Source organism: Sander lucioperca, chromosome 1 (genome assembly GCF_008315115.2).
Source record: "Sander lucioperca isolate FBNREF2018 chromosome 1, SLUC_FBN_1.2, whole genome shotgun sequence".
In the NCBI taxonomy this organism is placed as follows: Eukaryota; Metazoa; Chordata; class Actinopteri; order Perciformes; family Percidae; genus Sander; species Sander lucioperca.
In genome coordinates, this window is record NC_050173.1 from 49571002 (window position 1) to 49596009 (window position 25008).

A 25008-nucleotide genomic window follows, 5' to 3' on the forward strand; every position below is an offset into this window, starting at 1 on the left:
TCACAGTTCCTGTGTATCGGGTCCTTTCATTCAGCAGCCGAGGCTGGCTGCCAGTGCTATGCTCGGGGCAGAGGCCTGAGTTGACTGGACGGGGGTGGAGAACATGGGGGGGAAGGGCTGGTTTGAGGCTCTGTAAGGGGCTTTGAGTGGGCCTTAGTGTAGGCGGCGTTTTATATGAAAGTCGGTGAGGGCAGGGCGCTTGAATAGAGGTGGCTGGGAAGTTGGGCTGGGAAGGTCCAGGATGCACCCCACAGTGCTTTTGTGTGCTCTCACATCCGTGTGTGTGTGTGTGTGTGTGTGTGTGTGTGTGAAGAGGTGGGGGGGGGTGTAGCATATGTGAGATCATGTGCTCATATTCACCAGTGGAATGTAAAAAGAGAGAGGAGGGGGCTCTTTGCCTCTGCTTAGTTGTTTTCTGTTCTCTCTCCGCTGTGCTGTAGCGTAGGCCTGTTTGTATAAGCTCTTTACAGGATTGAGCATGCAGTGTAGCCATCCAGATGAAACAAAACCAAATTCATTTGGTTGTTTTGAAAATGATTCTCTTTATTGTGTTTGGTTCAGGCAGATCCACCTCGTTTGACATGAGGGGAATAAAGGTTCTCTCACGTTCAGGGTCATTTCCCAGAAACACCATTTCTATCTGCAGGGCTCTTCCTCTGTGCACTCAAACCTCTTTCATCAACAGGTCTTATGAAGTCTCCAGACAACGTGAATGAAAGATGCAATTCAACCTCCCTTTTCTCCCCTTTTTCCCTTTCGACCTCCTCAAAAGTACAATAATCTTCAGTCACTCGTCTCCTCCTCTCCATTGCGTGGCTGTGTGTAGCATCGGAGTGGCGCTGATTAAGCCAACAGAGAGACAAAGTCCCAGCCCACCAGTTTAGTTTCACATCCTGGACTGGAGCTGGGCCGTAGCTTGCCAAGTGGAGGGCTTTTAAACTGGGCTAAACACTAATTGCTGCCCTATTTCTTTTATGTTGCCTCTTTCCCATCTGCGATGGCGCTTCCAGACCTCCACAGCAGCCAGAGCCTCATTATAGCAGACAGTTAACAAAGGCTGGGAAACAGAAGCAGAGAATTCACTTAGGATAGCTATCTAACCGCCAACTAGGAGGCCTGCTCGGAAAATTGAATCAATGACAGGGCTGGTCTGTGATTAAATCCTTTAGGGATATTAAGATATTAAGATTTTGGAAATCTTAATTATTCATCTAAATTGTTGCTGCTCGCTCTGATAATGGAATAAATGGGCAGTAAAACTGAGAAGTGGGGTGTGAGGCTCATTGTTTTATTTGAGAGCAGGGCATTTAAGTCATTTTAATTCTTTTGAAATGGAAAAAAGTTTCCAACAATTTCTCTACAAAGAAACAGAAAATAGAAAACACCTACTTGTTGAGTGAAACAAATCAAGGTCTAATTGTGATGTTTGCCTGGTCTTTCTTTTTTTCCCTCCGGTTTCTCGCTTGTTTTTCTGTAGGTGTTTTTTGTGAGTGAAGAGTGAGGGGGAGGATGGAGAGGGGGATGAGAGAAAACAGAATGAGGGAAATGTTGAGGAGGTGAATGAGAGGGAAGGATAAAGCGAGAGGGAATGAGATTGGGGAGCAGAAATAAGAGGGGGCTGAGATTGGGAGGGATAGAGGGAATAGAGAGAAGGTGGGGAGGAGAGGGGGTGGTCAGCAACAAAGCCTAATGTTGCCATGGAAACTTGTTTATGCCTCACTGATGCATCTTGTAGATCCAATTAGAGGCTGATTGTGTCCATGTCTTCATAGACACACGCACGTGTACCCAGGCATGGTGCAACACACGCACACGCATTAAAAAGTGTACGCTGATACACACACACACACACACACACACACACACACACACACACACACACACACAAGCACATGCAGAGTGTTGCTGCTGAAAACCAGCAAATTGTTAGGAGAGGTAGGAAAAAGCAGACCCCATATTCTCCCTCTTATCAGCCCTTGAAATAGTGCCACCCCTCCCCTCACCCCCATGAGCATCAGACAATAGCGTGGAAATAACGTCTCACCCGCTCCCAAGCCTTGAACATGAGGTCCTATCCACAAATGCTTTAATGACATCATATGCAGGCAAAAAAGTGTGTGGGGGGGGTGATGGATAGGTGGATTTTGACCGGTTTGCTAATTTCATGTTGCATTTATCTCTTTTGTGAATGAAGTCATTTATTTGGTAATGCCCCTGTCCAAGAAGAATGGTCATGAATGTTAAAAAGGCCTTAATCCAATCATGTTCATTTTCATGGGAGGTATTTCATCAGAAAATGGGACTTTTTAAATGATTGTTTCTTACAATGGCTGGCCGTTTTCTGGTGTTTAACGTCAGAGGAGACACACTCCTCTTTAAGGAGGCATCACAGTCCTCGCTTCCCTGGGCCTGTCTGAAGAGTCAGTTATTTAGTGGTGAAATGATGTGTGTGATGATGAAATGAGGGGCTGTAGATAAGGTGAGATTACACTCTGAGAGAAAATAAGGGAGAGACAGAGAGAGAGAGAGAGAGAGAGAGAGGCCCAGCCCCTGATGTCTTGTTAAAACGTGAGGGTTTAGAAAGAACAACAAATGCATTGCGCGCTGCTAAATCCTGCTTAAATCCGCTGGCATGGGCAGATCTAGCAGATAGCCCCGCTGCTGTGCTCGCTGTCTGCGGCCATACACACACACACACACACACACACACACACACACACACACACACACAAACACACCCGTGGTCAGTCCGGCTGTCTGGGTTAATGCTTGGCTAACTGGGACAGCAGAGCTGAACCATGTTGACATTTTAAGCCTCAAACAAGTCCAGAACAATGATTCAGCCCGTCTGCCCCCCCCCCAATCAGACCACAACCTCAGCCCATTTTGCTGACTGATGCACACACACACACACACACACACACACACACATACACATACACATACACACACACACACACACACACACACACACACACACACATGCAGACATGCATAAACATACACACCACTGACCAAACACACTGTAAGTACTCAGTGTACCCCCACCCCCTCTCTTCACACACTTACACACACACACACACACACACACACACACACACACACACACACACACACGCTGGGTTTCCTCCCGTTCCCCACCTTTAATGAATAAAAGAGAACAAGAGCTGATCTGATTGAATTGGCAGCAGAGAGCGAGGTGGAGAGATACAATAAGGCCAGATGGATTATCTTAATCCTCCAGTAGATGACCATGGCAGAGGGAAGATGAACCAGGAAGCCTTAACCTTCCGGCTGACCCCCACACACTGTTTTCCTCCAAACACTCAGACCTCTGAAGTAGAAGCAGCGTAGATATTATAATAAAGCACAGGTCTTGTATGGAAGTCCAAAAATATGAAAAAATAATCAGTGCATTCTTTGGATGGAATCCCATCTGTAGCCATTTCTGCGGCAGCCATTTTGTGTTGGGCCATCTTGTTTCCCTCCTTGCAAACTTTTGGTATGCTTTGATTTGGATCCAAGTATGGAGAGAAACTTTTGAGGATTTGTGTGAAGCGCTCTGTCGACTAACGCTGTACGATGTCAAGCTGCAACATGTAGTGTTTTTGTGGGGTAAATTAACTGAGCTCTGCCTAAAAGCCCATGCCAGACTAATCTAAACCCATAACTCCTATAGCTCAAAGTATTAAGATTGTATAAACTGTTGTTGAATAATGTGGCTCCTTTTCCAGACTTCCTTTATTATGTGTTAGTAACAGTTCATCTTTTTTTTTCTCTCGTTGCTCAGGTTTGTGGCTGGAAAAGGCCTGGTGATCTACCCAGATATCGGGGACAAGCTGGACATCATCTGTCCCAAAGCGGACCAAGGCAGAGATTATGAGTTCTACAAGCTGTACCTGGTGAAGAGGGAGCAGGCGGAGAGCTGCAGTACAGTCCTCGATCCCAATGTCTTGGTCAACTGTAACAAGCCAGAGAAGGACATCAAGTTCACCATCAAATTTCAAGAGTTCAGCCCCAACTACATGGGCCTGGAGTTCAAGAGGAACGTCAACTACTACATCACCTGTACGTTTGTCTTAAAAGATGATTTCTTGTTGATATTTAGCTTTTTAACCTTCATTTAAGAAGAGAAGTGAAGAGTAATAATCTGCTTCACACTCAGTTACTCACAGTCACACCTGGGAGTTTCCTGGTAAAACTGTATTTTAATGTTCGCTGCAGCAGCTCCATGGCAACAACTGGAGGTGACGTGCCTTTATGGTACACTGGTTGTTGGGGGGGGGGGTTAGAGTTCAGGATACAAACCAACAATCTTGACTGACATTTGCTCAAGTACTACTTTACTTAAATACATTTTTGAGTTACATTTGCACTTTTGTACAAGGAAAATACTATATTAGTATAAGATTATACACAAGACACTTTGTTTTTCAGGACTGTCATTTCACAACAATTTCCTAATCATTTCCTGAAAAGTTTCCTGAAAATAACTAGGTACTAATTATTTGGAAAAGAGACAGTGTTCAGTTGGTACACCTCTATTTAATGAATCCCAATGAATTGCTAGTGTAACCTAGAGAGCTCACACAGCAGCTCAGCTGCAAGCATGTGTAATCTGCCTAAAGGCAAGCAAACAGTTCAACACATATGAAGACTTCAGTTTCCAATTATAAATTAAATTCCCAATTATAATATATATGTAAATGTAGCTGTATCTTTCTATGGGAAATTCAAATTGTCCTGTAATTAGTACAAAATGATATAGTTATTTCCTCCAAAATTTCTTGAAAATTATAAGGAAATTGCGGACCTATAAAATGAGCCATTACCTAAAGGAAATTTTAGAAAGAGGCCATTCTGGATAATGAGTACTTTTACTGATGATACCATAAGCACATTTTGGTGATGATACTTTAGTTGAACTTTGAATTTAGTTTTACTTGTAATTGGGTTTTTTTGCTTTGTGGTATCACTATATTTCCTGAAGTAAAAGCTCTGAATACGTTCTCTTTACAACAAACAAAACACAGACACATAGACTTTGTGCACACTTCCCTTCTCATTAGTTTTAGACACATATTTTTTAAAACCCTTAAGAATATCACAGACATATTAAAACCACTGTAGTTTAACTATTAATACATTTGTGTCAAATGTAACTCACTGAAAGTTAGGAGGAGGTAAGGCCTCTGGGGAGTTAAGGAGCATCCGGCTTCAAACTCATTTACTGCCCACACCTGAACCAAGGAATTATATATGAAGTGCAGTTTTCACATATTATAATATGTGATAACAATTCCCTCCAAACTACACTGCAAATCTTCTCAGGATTCTTGTCTTACGAGCATCAGCAGAGGCTTGGCATCCTCCTCATCAAAATCCTCCAGTTCAAACTCCCAAAGGCTTCATACAGAAACAAAACAGAAGCTTTATTTTTTATTGTTACTCTCCACATCATTAGAGTAATATTAGTTCAAGATGTAGTGGTAGGCCGTCTGTATGTCTCAGTAAGTCACTGTTCTCTCAGAGTACTTTTACTCTGCTCCAAAAGGAAGTGGATCATGTCTTCAGCAGTCACCCGCGCTGGGATCTGTTTTTTTCTGCTGAAGCCCGAGGAGTTCCTTCACCAGTGCAATTTAAAAACCATAGCATAACATGGCAAGACTGAGTTTATGAGAATTTACCTGGTGTTTTATATTAGTGTGGGCTTGGAAGGATAGTAGGTCTAACCTGCGACTTGTAACTGGTCATATTCCAGCAGAGCTGCAGAGCTCGCTCCTATATGATTGAATCAAACACCTTGAAGGAATTAAGATATGTTACTTTAAGTTTTTGTCACATTTTTAAAATACATCTGAAAATGTTTAAAGTCTAACTTCAGTGAAGACAAAAACTCTCTCATACCCTGATGGGTCTGTAGATTCCTCTGCTTCCTTTAAGAAACTGATGTGTTTTTGAAAACTGAAATTTATATTTTGTCGAGTGACAACGTAAATTTCACAGGTATAAAGTTCAACGATAGACTTGAGAGTACTCATACATGTTTGATCTTGAATGATTATTTTCTAATTGCCAACAAATCCCATAAAAACAACAATAAATGTATCCAACTATTGCCTGGGAAGCCCAAGTCTAATATAGATAGCTGATACCTCTGCACCATAGAGCTCCATTGTTTTTCAAAAATCTATCAAAAACACATCAGTGAGCTACACTGTTGCAGTGGGTGATATGTCCATTATTACCATGGACCTGGGTTCTGTAGCGTATACTGAGTCAACTCCCTCGTATAGTACACTGTCCTGTTGCTGTAAACTAACTGGGGCACCAAACATGTATGAATCCACAACTAAAAGAATTGTCCCAAAGAATGCAATATTTCTCCTGTTTAAGTAACGTTTGCTAAAAACCACAATGCCCAGCTGTTTAAAGAAAGTACTGTCTGACTGACTTTATTTTTTAATTTTTTAAATGAAACAATTTTGTGACCAGATTTTTAAGATTTACAAATGTAAGCAGGAACCAAAGGGCTTGGGGCTGCCATAGACGGTGTAGGGAAGTCAGGGAGTGTTGAGAGACAGACAAACACACTGTTGGTTTTGGTCTTTCAATTGGATTTGTTGACAATAAGAAATTATGGAATAATGCCAGCCTTATCATTTGGATCACGAGAGGTTTAAAGTTCCATGTAAGCTACAGTTTATCTGAGGCATCAGACAGGTTAGATGTTGTTTCTCTAGCTTGTTAGTTCAGTAGCTGCAGAAGCTAACCTAATTCTAGCTCAGTTCATGATGCAAAGACAGTGTTATTCTAGGTGTGAATTAGGCCTTATCTAATTATTACTTAGTCATTTCCTACATTTCCTGGAATGACTTGAACAGTTTTGTAAAATCCTAACATGTGTTGGGGTTGATCTGGTCTGAGGATACTGTCAGTCGGGGGGTTCTGCCACATCTGTAGTTGATTCCTCTCCAAATCAGTGAAATGATCAGAGATGATTAATTGCCTTATGCCAAGAACAGCACATTGAGAAGTCAACAAATGCTCTGCAGGCCACAAGAAATAAACGGATCCACTACTCATCTACTCTTATAAAGCATACTATATATTGCTGTTAGATAGACTATGACATAATTTACCCTAATTAGTATTTTAAAATATCCATACTATTTCATTATTTTATTATTATACAATATTCATATCCTTACATTGCTTTTCCTCCCAAATATGGATCTAATGCTTCCTTGGATGAGTTAACTTTATATCTTTTAAAGTTTGAAATGCTTCTGAAGATATAAAGTTTAATGTCTCCTATGTTAAGAAAATAAAAACAAGCTGCTTTATGTTTTATTCTCAAAAGAATAGCTTCTTTACATCATCTCAGGGAAAGAGCCACGGTAACATAAATCTCGCATATGTTTTTCCTTTGATCTGGAGCAGTTTAGTCGATATCTGCGAACTCTCCCTCAAAGCCAGAATGCGGGGAAGCATGAAGCTTGTGATGTTATCAAGCGACAATTTTTTTGGGGGGGCCGCTCCTGTGGCAACATATCATGTGGACTTGGAAGTATTTCTTTGAGCTTTATTACACCCACATGTCTTGAGAATACACCTTGGGCTTTTTCGGCGTCTGCTCAAAGTTTTCCTAGCCGGCTGTTAGCGGGGCTGCTCCACATATTGTCTCCTGATTACATCATAAATATTTTAACTAACTATTACTGACATGTGCGTGGGCATGCATCTCAACTACAGTATTATTCCACATCAAAGAGAAAACATTTGCTTTTTTGTGTCTGCTGTATAAAAGCAGTCTTGCTGATGTGTGTATTATGCAAGTGTTAAGAATACTTAGCACTCACAGCGTTTCAGACTGTGAACTCATAACTAGAGCCAGTTTTAAATCCTTCACAAGGGAGGCTGGCCGTGCAGGATGCAGCCTGATGGTGGATCATCATTAGGCTCATATACTGTAACGCTCTCGCGTCAGCAGTAATCAGATGCAGTATTTGTCTTGGTTTTATGTTAATGTTGTTGTCCTTTGCAACAGGAAGAGCTTGCTTTGTTTTTTTCCACTGCGGCCTGTGCATACACCACGACACACTTCATCTATCATTTAGACAATGGCCATGCGTGGTTTCTGTATGTGTGTAATGTGTGAGTGTGTTTTCCTAAGCGAGCAAGAGAGGGACAGAGAGCACCTGCACCGAACACACTTTTCCTGCTTTTCCTGTACAGTAGAGTCATGTGTTTGTGTGTGTGTTGAGGCCCCTTGAGGCCAGCTTATCCCCGCCTATAAGATGTGAGTGCATTATCCCACCGTCTCTGCTGGGAATGCAGTCCGGCCGGCCAGCAGAGCGGTGTAAATCTGCTCGACCTATAAAGACCCAGCTTATCTGGCCTGATTAACGGTCAAACGTGGCAGACAACGTTTGACACAAGAAGAAGATACATAGGGAGTGGACATTCCACTGAATCTTCCAACAGTCTTTTTCTTGTCCACCCCCGGTCTCCACTTTTGACTCCACGGCTCCGTTTGTCTTTTCCTTGATCATCCCCACCCCCACCCCCACCCCCTCTCCTGCTTCTGCTCCTTCCATGGGGTAGAATAAGCAGCAAAAGGTGTGGGGTAAAGTAAGCAACACATGGTGTGTGTGCGTGTATATTTGTCTGTGTGTGTGGGTCCTGTGCCTTGCTATCACCGCAGGGGATCCCGTCCACTCGGTCCCGTCTATCCAAGCCCAGCTCTGACAGGAGTCGTGGGGGGGTTATAGGTCAAAACTCACGGACAAGGGGTCACGGAAACACAGCAGGGGGTCAGTAATGATAACCCTGCACTGATCTAAACCCCAGACCAGCACCAGCCTGTGCTGTCCATCAGCACCCCCCACCCCCTGTGTACGCGCACACACACACACACACCGCCCCCCTGGTGTATGAGCGTACAAACTGGTTGTATTTCACTGCTTTGTCTAAACACAGGATATGGAATGAGCTGTTTGTGAGTAAAATGGCCGTGCTGTGTTTAGGGGTTTGAGTCAGGAAAGAAGTGATTTTAGACAGGAGGCTTTTAAGGTGAAAGAAATATAATGGAGAAAATGAGCAACAGAGCGGGAAAGAGAGAGAAGGGACAAGCATATATACCCACACACATATATACAGACAGTCTTTATATGTCCCCCGAGTGGAGCCAAAAAAAGTCCCTCCATTTTCTCTCCCATTCGCTCCTCATTGAAATAATGTACCATGACTGCTCGGTGATATGTTCTCAGTGGTTAGCTGGGCCGGTGAGTCTCTGTTCTATATAAGGGTAAGGCCACAAGGCAGTAAACAGAGGCAGCCTGTCGTCATACACTCCTCTTCTCCCTTGATTTCCAGTGCAGCGGGCAGAGTAAGCCTGATCCCTCCTGACAGCTGTCACTCTTCATCTCAGTGTAGCATCGTGGACTCTGACACACACTGACTTCCCCACCAGAATCCTGCTGCAGTGGAGCACATGCTATCTCACCTCTAGAAGATTGCCTCACTGAAATACATAATGTCCCGCTCGCAAAAAACAGCAAAGTTGTTTTCATTTTTGTCACTCTGTTTATTTGACTTGCAGGTAAATCCAACTTCCTCCATTTTTTTTTTAAATCTGGAAACCGAGAGCGACTGATAAACACTTTATTATTTAAGGATAAATTGGTTATTGAAAAAGCTTTATTTATTTCCTGACTCTTGGAAAAACAATAGAATATAGCTGACAAACTGTATTTGACGCTGTAGGATTATCTTTTTGTGGTGCTCACACCAGACAGGAATAAGGTTAGGAGGCATGTTGCATATGACTAACATTCATGCTCTTTTGCGTGGGCTCTCTTCTGTATCACTGTTATTTTTTCCTCATCAACATTATGCACCCCTCCATCCAAATATCCTCTCCTCCTCCATTGGGAAATATGCATGCAACACTAAGTTCTTTTGCTTTACAGTGAAGGTCAGCTTCATGTCCTCTTATTTATCCTTGGAAGAGTTGAAGGTCCCTAGCCCGGCTGCAGCAGATCACAAGATCCTCCCCTGCCCTACATTTTGCGAGGATGTAAACACATGACATGTGTGCAAGTGAGCTCTGGAACATGCACACACAAACACATGCTTGTACAGTCAAATAAAATATATAAATGCCGACAGGCTTATAGCTTGATTTGTTGCAGTGCAATAACAGTAATCTGATTAGAAAAAAATAGTTAAATGTCATCTTTTAGAGTTAACATAAAATTACCATAATCAAATTAAAGCCTCTCCCAAAAAAAAAGGCAGTTGCATTTGTCAGCGGCGCGATTGAAAGACATTTTGATTGTCAGATTATAGAGATGCAAATAAATCACACATTTCTAACGCGCAATTAAATTAATTTTTGTTGAGGAGCGATAACTGTTAACATCTGCTAACCTCCCTCAGTAAAATTCCACTGAAATACTATAATTACAAGCAAGAGACACTGTCCAGGATGTTCCTTTTTCATCGAATGTGGACTCAGAACAAAGGACGTATTGTTTTATTGCATATTTATCAGGAAAAAATCGCTTCCAGAACCTGAAATAATGATTAGTGTTGTAGGCAAACATTTCTATCAGTCCTATTTTAAATGCTATGGTATATGAATCCTGGGATAAAGAAACATAACAGCTCAAAAAGTGGTTGAAAAGAATCAGTTTTTATCATTTTTTACGCCTTGATTCTGGAGGATATTGTTAAAAAAAATTGTCCTCTCATTCATACCGTTACATTTCAATTGTTCATTTTGTTCCAGTATGTGTTGTGTTTTAATTAGTAAGTTATCATGAATAGGGAAATGCTTTAAGAATTAGAGAATCAGTTGTGGATTGACTTGGAGTAACTGTCATTGATGTCTCCGATTAGAGTTAAGCCTAAACGGATTTAATTTTCAAAGTAAACCCTGCTAACAGGTCAGGTGGGTACCAGTGAAGCAGCATGGATAAGGAGATTTAACCCCCCCTTCCCCCCTGTTAGTGAGTATGGCCCAGTGTTTATTACAGTGCCAGTGTAATATATGACTTTCTGCTTGCTTTGCAAATCTATCCAGGCTGCCTCTGCTCCTTCTCCGTTGGATATTTCATTCAGAGAGGGTTAGCAGGCACAGCGTTATTGTCGCTGGTTATTGCCTTTCGTTTATTACAGAGGAGTTTGTTTAGGGGTAGGGGAGACACGGGGACTTTCTTTTAGACGGAGGGCTGCTCACGTGGCTGTACAAGTGAATGGTTACTATTGGTTACGCCTGAACCTGTCGCTGCTAGATGAAGCTGATATATTCATGTATTCATCTCAATTAGTCCGCTCCGTGCATCTTCAAATGCAGACACTCATCCCTCCTCGGCTGTGCTCCATGCTTATCTTATTAGAATATTTTATCCTGCGTGCGAGTTCTCCCTCCCTCTCTCTCTTTCTCTCTCCCTCTATGTCATCCCTCACTCCATCCTTTTCTTCTTCCATTATTCTGCTCTCACGTACCAAAGCTGTGTGTGTGTGTGTGTGTGTGTGTGTGTGTGTAGGTGCTGTGGGAAGTCTGTGTTCAAGTCATTTTTGTTAACTGATAGCTTAGATCTCCTCACAACACACAGACCACAAGAGACCACAGAGCTAACTCTGCGAAACAACAACACTGTTCTCAACTAACACAAACTCATTTGCTGAACAACTCTTTTCTCCAGAAGCGTTTTTTCAGTTGTTGAAAGTAGCTTCCTTGTTCTCTTTAATTCTCTCCGCAATGCAGAAACCATCTCTGTGGTTTTGCAACCCTAAAATAGCTTCAGGCAAAAGGAGAGGAGACATCTTTTGACTTCTGGAAAGATGCATGTTTGGAGTCCATGGTGATTAGGAAGAGTAAAATGTAGGACACAAGAACATGAGCATCATTGTCCATATGGCAAATTGTATCGGACAATGGTGTATCGCTGTTAAAAAAAACATAAGCGCAGGATAAAACAATGACAGCCCATAATCTAAAACACTCTGGAATTGCTTATTTCCCTTTCCATCTGAGATGTCTGAGGTTGTTTGCCCTCTGCTTTGCCAACATATTCTCAGTGTCTTTCTTCTCTGGCCAATAGCTAAGCTCAAATCACAGCTCTCTGTCTTTCAGATGGAGCTCTCTCTCCCTCTCCACCATCCCCAGAACAGTGGTTTCTCTTTTCCAAGGCGGACTCTGAAATGGCTTTGTTTTCCGACAGCCATTCAGTTGCACCCTCAGCCAGGGCCTGCCAAGAAGTCCGCCTCCCCGAGCTGGAGCCCGGACTTGTTTACACAAACTCATCGGAGAAATATGGATGTGTAATTATAGAGGTTGTTAGTTTTAATGTCGCATCCGTGCTATGGAAACCACTGCATGCTTGGTCAGCTACGATGAGGGGCGGCTGATGAAACTCTGAGCGGGGATGGCGTGAACATTTCTGCGGAAAGCGTTTTTTTTGGGGGGGGGGAGAAAAGGATCTTCTTGATGGAATCGAATCAGTGCTGAGCAAAGCAAACACACATGAATCACAAGGCGGTGATAGAGATTGCTGTGGTTGTCCAACGCTTAAATACAGAGTATAAATACTGCTCTGCAGGCCAGGACCAAGCCCGTTTCTGTGAATTCAGCTCGGTGGCAAAATGTCCATGTTCCATTCCAGCCCGACCACAAGCACAAAAACACAGTTACGGGAGCAGACAACTACACAAGAGGCGTGTGTGTGCACAAACACACAGGCATAAATAAGCACAAAGCCACATAAGCAAATTCAAAAATATATATACTCATAAGCTCGCAGTAGCATGCAAATAGATGCTCACACAAAAAACACAATGCACGTCCATCCTCCTCCTCTCTGCACAGATTTGCTTGCGTAATAGAAGCTGCTGTATGCATTGTGCGTTTTGTTAATGCACATTCAAGAGAATTCTCTTGTAGCTTAGCTGAGCACAAGATATTTTCAGGCAGCGTTCCCATGGGTGTGAAACGTGTGTGTTGGCACAGTGTGTGCATGTGTACCATGATGGATAGACGGATGGATGGGCTGCTTAAAAAAACAGCTTCACGTCTTCAAATAAATACGTGTTGTGTTTGCGTTCAGACTGTGCCGCCTGTCACGGCGAGTTGATGATTTCGTAGTCTGCGATGGAAAAATGTTACCTCCCGTTCCAAACCCACAGGTTCAATTTCTTTCTCTCTTTCCATTCCTCTCTCCCTTTTACTTCTGCAACTTAATCTGTCTCTCCCTCTGCCTTGCCATTCCACCTATTTTCTCTCCTCCTTAGATCCTCCCCCCCCCTTCCTCCTCTCCCCATCTCTCCTGCACAGTGACAGATCCTTCAGGAAATTGTTTCGAGTCTGCCAGACATTTTTGTGTTGTAGCTGTTTATTTGTGCTGGGAGCACGGGGGTCCAGAGCCCCAGCTTCTCCCCGCTCTCGGACTAGAGGTTAAGCTCCCGAACTCTTTCACCGCCCTGCGCCAAAAAACACTGATCCTCGATCAGCTTGGCTTTACCGTGTAACCGATACCAGGGATGAGGAGAGAGGAGCACCAGAGAGGATGTAATCAGTGTGTGTGTGTGTGTGTGTGCGTGCGTGTTTGTATATGTGCGTCAGCTGCTAGCTTTGTGTGTATTAGGATGTAATCAGCAGCATTTTCTCTGTGGTCTGCTGTGCTCTCTGATTGGGGTTTTGGCGAATAACAGGGGAAAGGGAGGAAAAGTGTGTTTCTTTTCCTGCTTCTTGTGTTGCAGCCTGGCCTCAGAGCCAGAGAAGCCTCGCTGTGGTCTGGAGCCATGCTTGCAGCTCTGGCTCTTAACACATCAGCTACATCAGAACCTCTATCTATTATATATATATATGACTGTCTCTCTGCCACCCTGTGCATCTCAATGCCTCTGCATGTGTGCGTGTCTGTGTGCATTAGAGCTGCTCTTACTCGGATCCCATGTTGGCTGCAGTCAGCTTTGTTCAGTCACCTCCATGTTAACAGGTACAGGAGATTCCCCCAGGGTTTAGGCTCACACATACACACGCATTCACACATGCACGGTCACAGGGACACATGTACGCCCCACACACACACGTGCACTGTCCTCTTTCTCGCTCTCTATCTCCGTCTTTGTTCTGCCGCTTGCAGATTTTGTTTTTGCGGACAACAGATGGGCCGACATCAACTCTCTTCTAAATAACAAGTACACTCTCTGTCTCTGACATCTCTCCCTCTCTTTATGTCCCTCTCTGCAATCTTTCTTGTGTTGAAACCATTCAGCATTTATTTGTTTCAGTCATTTATCTAGCAAAGATCCCAAACATGAACTTATTTTTGCAAGATTTGCTGCTGTTCTCAGTTTAATATAATTGTAAATTGAATATCTGCTATGGGCAAAAAAGAATCTGTCCCTTTCTGTGTTGCTCTGACCTGATCATCACCCAGGCAGCTTCATTACCCTGAGGCCAGCACCACACCTGAGCCATAGCACCCATTTCTCTCCTCGCACATTGCATCAGTGTGCCGTTCCCTCTTACTTAGAATACCTCATTGGGTTTGTTTTGGATTGCCTATTTGCGACTGGAAGCGCCTGAGCCTGCAGTAAGAGTTATTGTTTGTTTGTTTGAGTCCCATCTTTGATGAGTGTTATTGTGCCGAGGAACACAAGGCTGGCTCAGTTGTCATAACTCTCTTCTGGAGGCCAGATTGAAAAGGTCAGTGAAATGAAGCTCCGCTTTCCACAGAGGATGAATGGACACAGTGTAGGAGCCACACAAACACACACGCACGCACGCACGCACGCACGCACGCACGCACGCGCACACACACACACACACACACACACACACACACACACACACACACACACACACACACACACACACACGCACACATACTGATGAGCCTTACACACATGTATACACGCTAAGACATCTAGACTCATTTGCATGAATGCAGACAGAAACACACATGTCCCGTTTTATTAACATGCACCAGCACGAGCGCAAAGTTCTCTGAGGATGCGTCCTCTGCCCGTTGGTGTTCGTTAACTTGTTCCAGGGCTTTGGCTCTGGTTTCCCTCAGGGGGGACTTTTTGTACAGATTAGCTCTTTAGTCAATCTAGATTTTTGAAGTCTCATGGCCTTTGACATGCTACCACTATCACCCGCCACATTCCGATCCATCCCAGCGCTTCTTTTATCAGGCAGCGCAGGCTGATTTGTGGCTCGTGGACCTTTAGATCGAGGAGGGCGACTCCTCTCCAGAGTCCAGAGTCCCATATCACCTTTGTAGACGACCACAAAGGCCAGAGAAAAGCCGGAGAGGATCAGTTTTATCATCTGTTGGGATTTAGCGAGTGAACCATGGTTCACCTTGTGTGATTATCAGTGCAAATGAAGCAAGACGAAAACTTCAATGAGCCTCCTGCTGAGGAACAAGCTCACTAAGACCTTGTGTGTGCATCTGTCAGCTGATTACACAAGTGTAACCTGACTATACCAGTATACCACCCACGAATATGGATGTTTGGAGAAGATGCCTGCTGGGATTTATTATAGGCTATAAGATTAATACAAGGGCATTTTAATGGACACAGTAAAGGGATAATCAGATAGTATTGGTGTTATCCTTATCAAGCCAAATGCAAACATTTAAAAAACTTTTTTTGGTTACTGTAAAGTGTTAAGTGCTATTAGATGATAGAAAAAGAGTTTTTTTCACTTAGTTATAGCTAATTCAAGAAATCCTTTGTCCATCAATTTTAAATCATTGAATATGTACTCATTATTTCTTTCTATGTTGAGATTTATGGACACCTTTTCTGCAGCCACTTCTTAGTAGGTAATTTCAGGGCAGTTGCTGTTAACATTGTCAACAGATACTTGTCTCTTTTGTCTGCCATTTCTCTTGGCATTCTCCCCCACTCTCCCCAGTATGAATGATGTTTAATAGAGAATGAAAATTTAATAATATGCTCCATTTCTTTGTGTATACTTCCGAGAATGTTCTTAACCCTTGACCATGACCAAATGATATGGTTATGGATATGGATAAGGTGTGCAGCTTTTAATTTGACATAGCAGCAGGAAGTGATCACTTAGTTTAACAGAAGCTCCAATAATGTGTCAAAATGATGGGGATCAGACGCTAGTGGTGCTGCTATCTGTTAAATTAAATTATAATAATAATAATAATACAGGAGTAAAGAATCTGGACTGATTGTTGACATGGGCAGTTAGTGGGCAGTTGGTTGAGAAAAGAGCGCACTGATTTCTGTGGTAGGAGAAACACTGGCCATGATGGGATTAATGAAACATTAATGTGGAACTTCCATCTAACAAGGAATGAACTCATGTATGGTGTACTCATTGTTAGCTACACACATGAGCGCACAAACAAGCCTTATGCACACACACACACACACACACACACACACACACACACACACACACACACACACACACACACACACACACATACACATTGGTTAAGCTTGAGATAAACAGTAACTCAGCCACTCCTACATGAACAAAATTAAGCTTTAGGTTTTGAGTGTGTGTGTGTGTGTGTATGTGTGTGTGTGTGTGTGTGTGTGTGTGTGTGCTTCAGTATGTGTTGCATCTCTTCTAACCTTTAGCTCTGATAAATAGGAAGGTGAAATGCCATTTTTTTTTCTCTCTCTGACCCAGTTTCCCGTCTGCTTATTTCTCTGAACACGCAACATTTCAGCTGCCATTAGTGCAACGATGCACTGTCTGAGACGGTAATTCAGAGGCAAGTGTGTGTGCGCTGGGTTATTGTGTGTGTGTGTGTGTGTGTGTAGCTCTAAGGGCGTATTTCTTCACATGTTAGTTTAGTGTATTCAAGGATGTGTGTGTGCCCACCAGGGCTGTGCCAGTTTTTAAAAATAATTGTCTAATTGATCGGGAGCGACAGTCACCGCAAACAAAGACAAATAACAGTCATGGCCAAAAAATTTTGTTTTTTCCTTTTAAGGTTGAGTATGTGCTTCTAGATGTATGCAACTGTGAGTCATCTGAAGCAAAACAAGCTACTGTAGGCCACTTCTTCAGGCTGTTTTTACTCTGCACGTGATTTGTGTAAACTGTTTTCTGCGGCTGCAGCTCGATGATATCGGTGAAAAGAGCCATTACAGCCAATTATCTACTCTGTTATTAGGGAGGGTTGTGTGGGCTACTGGCAACTTCTCCACACAGACAACAGAATACATTATAGCTGAAATAGCAGGTAAAGTTGAAATAGCTATCTAAAAATGTTCCATATTAGCAACAGCAGAGTCGTGGTTTGCTCGAATTTTGCAGTCAGTGTGGTTATGAAATTAATATTGGATGCTCCGGCTGCTGCCATTGCTTCTCATAACTTTAATACTATATGCAACAGCTTATAGTATTAGAAGCTGTAGGTCCCCCTCCCTCAGGTTACACTGTTTTATTGTGCCAATCGACCGCATTCAAAATTCTCTGATTTGAAGTCCCCCGGTGCACACCTGTCAGATTATGTGGGTTTCGGTTTAGCAGTGTGTGTGCACATTTTGAGCAGGCCTCCTTCATTTTGTGTTTGCATGAAGGGAGGAGGGGGTTGTAGGAGTGCAGGAGAGAGGTTCAGGATGCGATGTACCCAAGATGAGTCTGTCTGCATCTGTCACGTTGGAGTGTGCTCAGTCTGTTCGTGTTTGAGACAGATGACTTGCTCTGCTCCCCAAGGTCCACCTGTTAGTCTGCGTCCTTTATCTCCTACTGATCCGACAGACGGCCTGCACCATGTGTGTACCTTTGTTTGTGCGTAGTCTTGGATGTATGTATGTGAATATTTCGCATGTATGCATCCTGTCTTTAATTGTGCTCGCGCACACAGAACAATGTCATCCCATATCATTGTGTGCGTGGATACACAAGGAAGTTTTACAGGCGTACAAGGTTTTTGCAGCATGCTGAGTTGGGAAATTGAAAGTGGAAAGTGCAGCGGTGTAAAAGCTCTGCCCCGCTGGATTCACCAGAGAGGTGACATGCAGACACCCGCAGCTAAATGATGCAGAAGCTCTCTGTGTCTGCAGGCTGTGAGTCTGGTACACACAGACACTTTGGGAGCTGCTGACAGGTCCTCTGCAGAGGTTAAAAGCTGTCATAAGTAGTCTTGAAGCACTAGCCCAGTGGTGCTGGCCATGGAAGTCCATAATGCCCGACCTTTGTCTCTGTAATCTGGGACTGTCTTGACTGATGTACAGGGACCACACACACGCAAACACACACACACACACAATAAAGAAATCACCAACATCACCACATATTCCCAAACATTTGTACGCATACAAGCTGAAGTACAAATTCACACTCGCACATATCTGCCCAAGCATGTACACACACACACACACACACACACACACACACACACACACTCAAATACACATAAATGTACACACACACACACACACACACACACACACTCAAATACACATAAATGTACACACACACACACACACACACACACGCACACGCACACGCACACGCACACACACACATACACATAAATGTACACACACACACACACACACACACACACACACACACACACACACACACACACACACACACACAGGACAGTGGCCAAACACACACAACTAGAGATCAGGGGAGAGTGTAAGAGAAATGGTGAGTGTGAGTAAGAGAGAGGAAGGCTGGCAGACACACACACACACACACACACACACACACACACACACACACACACACACACACACACACACACACACACACACACACACACACACACACACACACACACATGCGCACAACCCAATACACACATATGCTTCCTCTGCTTCACAGAGAGAGATCACCTCCCACTTCTTCTTTCCAAACTGAGCTCTCCTCCTCGTCCTCTCAACTCCTCACTTCATCACCTCCTTCCATATTCCCTCACCGACATATGCTTGCACAGACACCCCAGTGCACAGACATACTAACACACACACACACTTGCACGCACACTTCAGACAGATCAGGTCTCACTCCTCCCCGGCTCGCACACTCTCTCGTCTTCAAAAAAAGGAATCTCCCGCTTCCTCTCCTGCCCCTGCTCACCCCACACTCTTCTTTCCATCCCCTCTCTAAACACCTCATCCCCACACACACACCTCTCTCCACTTCACCTCCCTCCCTCACCCCTCCACAGCACCACCACTCCTCCTTCCCCCACCCACTGCTATCCCATAGTGCGCTCTGCTGGAAGGATTTAGAGGTACCCTGTAATTTTGGTGCCGGAGGAGCTCTTAAGTCCTGCCTGATCTTCTGGCTACACAGGCAGCCTGTGTGTGTGTGTGTGTGTGTGTGTGTGTGTGTGCGTTTTAGTATGTGTTTGCTTCTGTTGGGCCAAGTGCTTACATGTCTATATTTTTTTCGCAACCATTTCAAGGGTGGTTGTGTGTGTGCAGCCGTGCATGCTTTTGCGCTTGTGTGTGTGTGCGTACATGTAAGAGAGAGCAATTTAATCAGGACACAGGAGAGGAGCTCCCCCTCTGGCTGCATACTGAAGCAGTGAGCTGAGCAACAGTTGTGTGCACTGGGCCGCTAACCACCTTAAACCTTGACATTAATGCTGCTACCTGCTTACCGTACGTGCAGCTGAGCGGCTCCTGGGAACAGGCAGCACGCGGTGATATTAGAGCTGCTGCATGGCGTTGCTTTGCGACCTAAACGGGAAAAAGGCAGCGTTGTTGAACACGAAGATGAGAATATCAGCTCTGTCCACGCACATTACTCTATAACCACATTTATTCTAACCTAAATTCAATATTGGATTTGCAAAATAGCATGAAAAATGTGCAGCACAAACGTCAAAGATATGACTATTTTATATTGTCTGCCAGGTTTTATTATTGAGAAGAAACACGAGAAGAAACCATCGGCTGAGCCAACGTGTCTAATTTATCCGAGATGATATGAAAAGTCTGAGTGAATTTTCTTTGCCGAAGCCAAGCCTGCGTGCAGGAGGCTACGCGGGTGAGACGGCGAGCTAGAGGTTGATTGCTGATTTCCATTTCTATTTCTAGGACAAAGAAATGGCGTACTGATGGGCTTGGACAACTATTTAGATCCATTTCATTCTGCCATAATCAGGTTTTAGCCATGGCCTAATACTCAGGATTAGAAAAGGTTCAAAGTGCAAACATCTAGATCCCCCAGTATTATTCCAGTCTGCCAACCTCACTCTGTGTGTGTGTGTGTGTGTGTGTGTGTGTGTGTGTGTGTGTGTATATATGTGTGTGTGTGTGTGTGTGTATATGTGTGTGTTTGTGTGTCTGTGTGCACTGGTGCACGTGCATGCTTGCATGCATGCCAGATTTGCTGGGGAGGGTTATCTCTGGAATCAGGCCCATAAACCTAATCTAACCCTCTCTGTGCTCATTCAGGAGTGAAATATTTTTGTGAAAATAGCCTCTCTTTTCCTTCTCCCCACTTCGACTCGGGTGTGCTAATGTAAACAAAAAGCAAGATAGGAATATCGCAGGTATACGAAATAGCCACTTCTGTTGTGACACTCTGTGTTTGATACAGACACGCATGCCTGACACGGTTGTGTTTAGCTCCCTGCTTTGCCTCAAATGGATGAAACGGCTCTGTGTGCTGGAGTTTTTCCTTGATGCTAAGTGTGAGTGATCAGATCTTGGTTGTGTCTGTTTATGTATTTAGCTTTTTTTTCCTGAAAATGTGGACATTATTACTGGTGGTTACTGTGACTACCCGACCCCTGCTCAGCTTGTCTAAGTGGAAGTCTGAATGCTGTGCAGAATGGGGGGGGCGGTGTGTGAAAGGTAGCCAATGAATGTCACCTCTCATCCACTTTCTCATTAAACAACCTGCTCTCTGTCTGTCACATGGGCTGTATCTATCCCCTCGTTTGGTGCTTTGGGCAGATGTTGCGCACGAGAGCATGCACACGCATGTATAGACACGACAGCGCATGCACACACACGTACACACAGCCTATTGCGGTGTATGAAAGCAAGCCCCCTTTGGGCTGGACAGGAATAATAAGCAGCAGATGATTCATGATGGAGATGGGGAATGTATTCAGCAGGACCACCTGAGTGACCTCATTTAGCAGACCTGAGAATAAATATAGACCACCGTGTCGCACTTTAGCCTAGGCTTGTGACGTCTCGGCCAGTCAGCACTGCATCTCCTACTCTTCTCCTCGGAGCACCTAAGGGTGCAATCTTTCCACTCTACTCCGAATGTCCCAGTGAAATCTGTGTGCATGTGTGTATATGCAAGTATTACTGCATTCACATATGCGTGTTAATGTGCTGGCAGTAGTGGTATATGTGTAGTATTGGAACAGGAGCCTTTGTTGCAGGCCAGCTCTTTCCCCTGTAGGGCTTTCTTTTGGCTGACACATTTGTACTGTAGATATTTCCCAACATCAACATTTGGCACCTGGTTTCTCTTATGACTTCAGCAGCTGTAGATCTTTTGTTCTCCCAAACTCTGCGGCCAATGATCCACACCCACAAAGAAAGCCTTAAATCATACAAAAAAGCCTGACCGCTTTATTAAAAAAAGCAACATTCCTTCATGCAATGACCAGTTCTTTCGGTATTTTGGACTCCTAACCGGTTTGTTCCACTAAATCATTAGCAGCAGAAAGGGAGTTTCTTTGTTCTTCGTCCTGTCATTGCTTTATCCCCCTGTGTTTTTATCTCCTCCAAGACACACAGGAAGACCCAATTCCCCAGTTTCCTCTTTCCAAAACACGACATGACCGTCGGCCTTTTAATATCTGGAAATCCAGATTTGGATTAACGTCAGTATGCAGAGAGAGAGAGAGAGAGAGAGAGAGAGAGAGAGAGAGAGAGACTTTTCCGTGTGTCCTTGTTGTGGAGAAAGGTTTGGGAGTTTGAGAAATGTGGCTGGCAGTCTTCCTTTTTTGAGTGAACACTGACATGATAAATGTAAATACAGTGATATCCCAACAAGGGTTAAAATGACAAACACAGGAGTGTGTGTCGCTTAATGCAGTCTGCTTGTTTTTTTTTTTAAGATTCACCGCACATTTTTTAATGGACTCAACAGTTGTTTCTGGAGTTGATTTCCATCTTGAATAGTGCATAAAATATGGAGTCACATAAGGAAATGTGGTTAAAATTGGACACGGTTAATCAGATTATGAATTTCCATCGGTGCAGTAAAAGCCTTGAATTATTTGATGTTTTAAATGGCCTGAATACCAACAACATACAAACTGATCATGTCTTTTAAATGTCAGTTGTTTGCCTAAACAGAAGCCTCGAAGGGCCAACTTATCACCATGCCACATCAGTAATGCAGGAGCCTGTTCAGCCAGCCTGAAGGAATAGTTAATTTAGATGACAGAAGTAAGTTAACACTGAGAAGATTTGCTCTCCCTGAGTGGATATAAAATTCATAGCATGACACTCACTCGGCCAGATTATTGAAGCGCCTTTGAGCTCGATCTTCAAAGAGCTCATTTTTGTATAACCTTGCCCCGGAAATTTTAAAATTGAAAGAAGAGGAGAAATTGGGTGGAAAATGGCAGGATGAGGTTAGCAATTGTGGCGTCTGGGCCATTCAGGGCTGCGAGACGTTGCGCCTTTAAGGCTGGAAACAGGCCTGTTCACCTCACTGTCTTTGAATGTTCCCTTTACAAGAGACATGCGCTCTGCATGGACTTTACATAAATCATAATACTCACTTAGCCTTGAGTGTTCATTCACATTAATGTCCCACGTAAATTTAAAATCTTTTTGTTCCTGCACTGCACTCGGCCCAGCTTGGCCTCTCGGATATATTTCAGTGTCCGGTTCACTCAGTCGTGTTGAGTCTACAGCTGGGGGAATTTGCCAAAGAGCTCATGTCACAATGTTATTGCAAATTATCACGTACTCCGGCCACACTAACGAAATGTGGTGGTTCTCTTTGTAACTTAGAGCCTGCGTATAATCTGATAATGTAACATAATATTAGTGCAATTCATTATTTAGTTTTCTTCAATTTCTCTGGAGTACAAAGCTTAAATCCCAGAGGGCAACAACATGTCAACATTAATAATACTTAGGAATGACAAGGCATGAATCAACCAAATGAGCTATTCCATAGCACCAGAGCCAGATTTCAACACTGCTTGATACAACAGCAGTTTATAGCAAGGAAATGCATGTAGAAACATTGATACATTATGCCAGGGAGAGTATTTTCATGTTTGCATTGTTTGGACCCACCCAACCTCCCCGTCTAGTTGCTGAGTCTGCCTGTCTTTGTGCCATCATTAGATAAGCAGCCTCTCCAAGACTATCTCATCATAATGAGGGTGCCATCTGAAGCAATCACCCAGGGAGATGGTCATTGAGTTAAGAGGGAGGGAAGGGGAGGGGTAGAGTCAGATAGTGCAGATAAAAAAACTAAATGAAGTGAACAGAGAGAGAGAGAGAGAGAGAGAGAGAGAGAGAGAGAGAGAGAGAGAGAGAGAGAGAGAGAGAGAGAGAGAGAGAGAGAGAGAGAGAGAGAGAGAGAGAGAGAGAGAGAGAGAGAGAGAGAGAGAGAGAGAGATAATGCAAGGAAGAGAAACAAAAGCATTTCAGAGGAAGGGAGTAAGTTGAAACAGCAGACTAAGCGGAGATGGAGATCATTTGGGGAATTCCAAAATTAGAGCTGCCATTGCATGCGCCCACACAGGCGCACGGCCACACACACACACACACACACACACACACACACACACACATCCATCCGCCTTGTGCTAGCCGCTCAATGCTCAGTGTTAAGGTCAGAGTCACACTCTGTCTCCCTAGGTCATTATCATGGGCCTGAAAATAGACAGCCAATTGTGTCACAGTGTCTGAAGTGAATGTGACATTGAATAAACAACCCTGAGCTCCAGTCCGAGAAGAACACACACTTTAAAACAAAATGGAGAGAAGCCAACACACACACACATACTCTAATATATATACATGGACACACACATGCACGCACAGACATTAAGGGAGGCATTTAGCTCTCAGCACTACCAGCAAGTAATGACACATGTGGCTCAGAGGGAGTAAGCAGCTCGAGGACTTGGCAAGCAGCTGGAACTCTCTCTGGCATGTCTCACTGCTAAAGTATGCACAGACAGAAAAAACACACACACACACACACACACACACACACACACACACACACACACATACACATACACATACACACATGCACACACAGGTCTGACCATGTTCCTCCACTCCACCCCATCATCCCTCAGTAGACTCTAATGTTGTTCCATTCATTTGACTTCACTTTATTGTGGTAATGAGTGCTACCGTTGAGAGGAGCTGGCGGTTGATTGAGGGTGAGAACAGCTAATCACTGGAACAGCTAATCAGTGCTTGTCGTAAATATTGATTAGTTCTGTGCGTTATGGACATGCTCATTAACCAGTGTGTCATCTTCTCTCCTCTTTCTCCTGCTTTTCTTCGCTTTACCCTCCATCACGTCCTACCTCTCCTTGTCCTTCACCCTCTTCCTCTTCTTTCTCCTCATCTCCTTCTCTCCCCCCCTCCAGCAACCTCCAACGGTACAGTCGAGGGCCTGGAGAATCGGGAGGGAGGCGTGTGCAAGAGCCGAGCCATGAAAGTCATCATGAAAGTCGGGCAAGGTAAATGTGTGCTCACCTCACATGTAGAACACAATCCAGTGCTGCTGCCTTCAAGCCATGTTTCACTTTGCTGTGACAGTTCCATTTATCGCTGTGTGTGTCTAGCGTGACTTTGTCTGCCGACAGGACCTGCTCTCTACAGCTGAATTGGCCACCAGTCTTAATGTTTATTTCTTCTTTGATATGACTTCTTTAGTGACATTACCTGGGCCTTGGTAATAATTCAATATGAGCATTTATCGACTTTTAGTGGTGTCGCATCTTGATGATGTCATCGTATCATTCTATTATTTTACAAAATTCTGGTGTCCAAAGTAATGATTCCAAGCAA

At 43.8% G+C, this 25008-nt stretch overlaps 1 protein-coding gene across 1 annotated transcript in view; it reads left to right on the top strand.

The window, feature by feature from the left end:
- The window catches only part of efnb1 (ephrin-B1), a 55477-nt gene that overhangs the window by 20738 nt on the left and 9731 nt on the right, over positions 1–25008 (top strand). The window contains exons 2-3 of the mRNA XM_031280038.2: positions 3791–4068; positions 24585–24677. Coding sequence (XP_031135898.2) covers positions 3791–4068; positions 24585–24677 — 371 coding nt within the window. The remainder of the gene's footprint in view (positions 1–3790; positions 4069–24584; positions 24678–25008) is intronic.